Source organism: Lactuca virosa, chromosome 9 (genome assembly GCF_052849685.1).
Source record: "Lactuca virosa cultivar CGN04683 chromosome 9, Lactuca_virosa_CGN04683_v6, whole genome shotgun sequence".
NCBI lineage: Eukaryota > Viridiplantae > Streptophyta > Magnoliopsida > Asterales > Asteraceae > Lactuca > Lactuca virosa.
In genome coordinates, this window is record NC_136434.1 from 130,540,656 (window position 1) to 130,545,551 (window position 4,896).

The window sequence follows — 4,896 nt, forward strand, 5'->3', positions numbered from 1 at the left end:
TTGGTTAAATTCCTAAGCCACAAAAGAAACTCTTTATACGTAAATCCTCCAAAATCGACATCACGCACTGTTATTTTTTCGGGGTCTAAGTATTTCAACAGATTTGGGGAAAATAGTCCACTATAATGAACATTTACACTTAAATACTTTACCTGTAGATGGTTAGGACGCCATCTTACAGTCGACTTCAACACGTAGCTTCAACTCCAAACTCTAATCTTCAATTTGATGAATCGATTCTAATCGGGAGGTGATTTTGGAGAAATTGAACTTTTCAAACCCTAATTAAATGAGAAAGGGGTGTAATGGCCACGTAAGAATCAACATATTTCGCTTTAACTGAGGTAAATCGATGCAACCGGGTAAAACAGGTGAAAACAGGTGATAGCCGGTCATATTACCTAAATGTGAACATACAAAACAAGTTGGTTTCATTAATGAGTACATAAAAAAGAACATTACCTATATATGGACAATCGAAATAGTTAGTTACCTTAATAAGTCATTTTCCGTTTGTCAAATAAGGGTTTTCAATAAAGATACAATAACAGGGCTAATGTCATAAAAGTCTTTAAGTTTTCATTTTTTTTTGCATTTAGTTTTCAAGTCACGTGCAGGTCACTTGTTGGTAACCGGGTAACCTGTTAAAAGGGTAAAAATGAAAAAATTACCCAAACTTCCAGATTTAGTTAGGCCTGACAATTCTTGACACGACCCGCTACATGACACGAAATAAACGGGTTTGGGTTGAGTTTTTCCAACCTGTCAATCCTCTAACCCGTCAAACCGTCAACCTGTCTATTAAACATATCATATATGGGTTTGTCAAAAAAAGATACGGGTTGACGCGCCAACCCGTTTAGAATTTTAATAAAAAAATTATATATTTTTTAAATGTATTAGGTATTATTCGAAGGAATGTATGATTAATGTTTGTATCTATGTTTGTATTAATGGAGCTATTACATTAGCACTTGAATTTATCTATGTTTGTATTGATGAATTAGTTTGAACATATTTCCATTAATGTTATTAATTTTCATTTGCATCTAGAATTTATTAAATGTTTTATTATCTATTTTATTTATGGAATCTGACCCACAAACCCAAATTTGACCTACGAACCCACAAACCCCCAACCTATGAACTGTATAAATAAGTGGGTTGACGGGTCGTATATGAGTTTATGTTGCAAACCCCAAAACCCGTGACATGTATAGTTAAATGGATCGTATTCGGGTTGGTGTATTTTGACATGCCAACCCGCCAACCCGTGACCCACCAACCCGAAAACGAAACGATTGTCAGACCTAGCTTTAGTGAACACAAAAGATACCAAAAGGTAAAACCAAACATTTCTTAAAAATTTAAGGGTTTTAATGACATTAAGCCTAAATTGAGGGAGTCTTACTGAAACTTCCAATTCGAAATAATTCCGTGTTTTTCTGGTTCCGTTTAAATTTCCTGTTTATTCGTGTTTTCTGTTTATCGCGATTGGATTTCGAATTTCTCTCTTCAATCCTGTGCAACTTCTGCCATCTCTAATCCCTTCCATTGCTGGCTTGTTCTTCATCAACCTTTTCTGCATGGTTAGTTTCTTAATTTTTCATCACTCCTTTTGGTTTTTCCAACGAATCGATTGAATGCTATAGATTCGAAGGTACAAAAATTGATTCTAACATACGCCCTTCTATTCATTTCGTATTTGGGCTTTTTTTTTTTTTTTTTAATGGGTGATTGAATGCCAATATGCAATATTTCCCAATTGTGTAGGTTTGTGGTAAGTGTAGAGACAAATAATGGCATATAAGGTTGATCACGAGTATGATTACCTATTCAAGATCGTGTTAATTGGGGATTCGGGTGTCGGGAAATCCAATATACTTTCTAGGTTTACCCGAAATGAATTCTGTTTGGAGTCAAAATCCACCATTGGTGTCGAATTCGCTACAAGAACTCTTCAGGTTTGTCGCTTTCTACAAAGCTTAATTTCATATCAAGCCATGAAATTTCCCCTATGATTTATGTAGGACAAAATTGCCTGTATATTTTCCATTTCACTATGTATAGCATATTTATCATCGGAATCATTTCATATCATGCTATTAAATCTATGCCTTTAATACGTGAAAGATGACGAATATTGCTTTAAAGTACTTGAGGTTGTAAGCTACAATGGAAAGTCATCTTTCTCCATGATAAGGTGTTAGTTTGCATAAATGCCACACAAACATGTGTAAATGGAAGGAAAAAGTAAAAAAGACAAGTTTGTAAAAAGTTAGGATTTAATAGGAAAAACATCATTTCCTTGACTTTTTTAATAAAGTCTCTTTCGTTATTAAGTTATAAAAAATTCCCATCTTATAATATTTAGGATTTGTTTCATTTTTCCTTGGTGAAGTACTATATGGATAAAGGATTTGGACTAAATGAATTGTCTTTTGACTAAACGAATGACTTTTTACACACAAAAAGAAACAACCATATATATTGGTTATTGAATCGATAAATAAAATGACGATCGTCCAATGAAAAAAGTTTGTTTCTTTTTTGAATGAATCGTCTGAACGAGACTAAATTACCATTTTATCCTTTTGTAAAAAAAGGAACAATCGAATTACCATATAATTTCGTTTGAGCATTGTAATGTAGGTCGAGGGGAAGACCGTGAAGGCACAAATATGGGACACAGCGGGTCAAGAAAGGTACCGAGCAATCACAAGTGCATATTATAGAGGAGCAGTCGGTGCCCTTTTGGTGTACGACATAACAAAAAGACAATCTTTTGAAAATGTACAAAGGTGGCTTCGTGAGCTAAGAGACCATGCGGACTCGAATATTGTCATCATGTTGGCCGGAAACAAGTCCGATTTGAACCATCTAAGAGCCGTACAAGAAACCGATGGTCAAGGGTTAGCAGAAAAGGAAAACCTTTCCTTTCTAGAAACTTCTGCATTAGAAGCTCTTAATGTCGAAAAGGCCTTCCAAATGATTTTATTGGATATTTATCAGATAATTAGTAGGAAAGCACTGGCGGCTCAGGAAGCCGCCGCTGCAGTTCCTACCCAAGGGACCACCATAAATGTTGGTGATTATAATAATAATGGTAAACAAAAAGGTTGTTGTTCTCATTAAAAGGAAAGTGTATTTGTTGTATATTTGGTCCCTTTTTTATGGAAAGTACACATGGAAATGAGAAGTTGAAAAAAAAGTAGTAGGAATGTTGTTGAGATATTAGAAGGTTGGTTTCTTGCGTTAGAGATTGAGAAATAGGGTAATGAAGTTTTGTATATGTGTATTTTGTTTGAGTTTATATGAAATTATTGATAATTTATTTAACATGAAAAGTTTTACTTCCATTTTGTTGTTTAACATGAAAAGTTTCACTTCCATTTTGTTGTTTACGTGCTAAAGAACATTGTATTGACAGTTTAGAAGTGTCTCTTTAGATGTAGTTTTGACACAACAAACATAAGATAAAAGAGTGAGAATTGTTTAGTTGGATGCAAAAGTACATGTTTTGACTGATTTGGACCCGGTCCGGTCATGTTTTTGTCCACTTAAAAGGACTCAACTAATATGGATATATGAGATATACTTGGTCATTCAATAATGTCATGTTTTTGTATTTATTTCTGTACAAAATAGTAAAAATAGTCTTTGTAGTGTTGTAGTTTTGTCATTTTATGAGCTAGGGGTTTCTATTGTTTCATGGTGAGTGATTATTTGATTCATAATATTTGGCATATTGATTGGCACATACCTCTTCGTGGTGGTGCTCTTCAATCGCAATATCAACTTTTGATGGAGACTCTCAATTCGATGCAATTCACGACCCGGAGTGACTCTTGGGCGATAGGGGTGGATGATGAGTTCATGGTCAAAGGGATTAGACTTCATTAAACCTTACCCTATAGATGGTGGTGTTACTAGATGGAATAAGTGTGTTCCTATTAAAATTAATGTTTGTATGAGGAGTATGATGTTTAATTTGATTAAGAGAGGGATTGATGTGGAGTCGGTGATGTGCCCGTGTTGTAATGAGGAGCAGGAGGATGGCGTTCATTTGTTTCTTAAATGCTCTTTGGTAGTACAACTTTGGCATAAGCTTGCGTGTTGGTTGGATGAAACTTTGCCTTCCTTTGTTGATATGGATGATCTTTTCGATTGGATAAATGCACAAGGTGTTGGCAATTACCATAGATTGACCATGGATATTGTCTTCTTAACTTTAATTTGGGATGCTTTGGACGTATAAAAATGATTTGGTGTTCGGGAACGAGAAGTATATAAGAGATATGTTGTTTGATTCAATTGTCTCTTTATCTTTTATTTGGTTTTGTAATAGGAATCGCAAAGCCAAAAAGAATTGGAATCTATGGATGCAAAATCTATTCATGAACTCATTGTTATTTTCTTTGTTTCGTTCCTAGCTTCTAGCTAGTTTTTAATACTTTCAGCCATTTAAAAAAAAAGGGTTTCTATTGTTTCAAAATTATAAATTTCATCAATTTTAATGGGTTTCATTGTTATATTGTTTCAAAATTATAAATTTCATCATTTTAACGGGTTTCATTCTCGATTTTGATCCATGTTAAAAGTAAAAGACTTTTTTACCCTTATCATTTAATTTAAACATTTTCTTTAACATTTATTATATATTTAATAATTTTAAAAATACAAAATAAAATCTCCACCCACCCCCACAATTTCTACATCTCATATCTCCCACATAAAACCTTAAACCAAACTATGCCATGGAAAAGAGTGGATGAACACGAACACCATCCGAACCCCTCCTATCACCACTCATTTGGGTTTGGAATCAAGAACATGATGAACACATGTGCACCATCTATGGGTATTTGGTTAACACAATTTCTAGGTTTTTGATCC

At 34.1% G+C, this 4,896-nt stretch overlaps 2 protein-coding genes across 3 annotated transcripts; both read left to right on the plus strand.

Annotated features, from left to right (window-relative positions):
• Positions 1–1,487: 1,487 nt before the first annotated feature.
• LOC145137873 (ras-related protein Rab2BV-like) lies at positions 1,488–3,320 on the plus strand. Of its 2 annotated transcripts, none has more exons than XM_079072012.1 (3): positions 1,488–1,589; positions 1,774–1,964; positions 2,653–3,320. In XM_079072012.1, exons 2-3 carry the CDS (start codon positions 1,800–1,802, stop codon positions 3,133–3,135), a joined length of 648 nt encoding a protein of 215 aa, XP_078928138.1. In that variant the 5' UTR covers positions 1,488–1,589; positions 1,774–1,799; the 3' UTR covers positions 3,136–3,320. The 2 variants fall into 2 exon arrangements, with proteins under 2 accessions (XP_078928138.1, XP_078928139.1); XM_079072013.1 differs by having other exon boundaries at positions 1,587–1,660.
• Positions 3,321–3,868: 548 nt separating this feature from the next.
• Positions 3,869–4,444, plus strand: LOC145139796 (uncharacterized). The gene is made up of 2 exons (XM_079073497.1): positions 3,869–4,252; positions 4,349–4,444. Exons 1-2 carry the CDS (start codon positions 3,869–3,871, stop codon positions 4,442–4,444), a joined length of 480 nt encoding a protein of 159 aa, XP_078929623.1.
• The last annotated feature ends 452 nt before the right edge of the window (positions 4,445–4,896 follow it).

Excerpts from the sequence above, each read along its gene's own strand:
- LOC145139796 (XM_079073497.1), top strand. The coding sequence starts at position 3,869 with ATGAGTTCATGGTCAAAGGGATTAGACTTCATTAAACCTTACCCTATA. Across the intron at positions 4,253-4,348 it reads TAATTTGGGATGCTTTGGAC|GAATCGCAAAGCCAAAAAGA; the intron begins GTATAAAAATGA and ends GTTTTGTAATAG.
- LOC145137873 (XM_079072012.1), top strand. The coding sequence starts at position 1,800 with ATGGCATATAAGGTTGATCACGAGTATGATTACCTATTCAAGATCGTG. Across the intron at positions 1,965-2,652 it reads TCGCTACAAGAACTCTTCAG|GTCGAGGGGAAGACCGTGAA; the intron begins GTTTGTCGCTTT and ends ATTGTAATGTAG.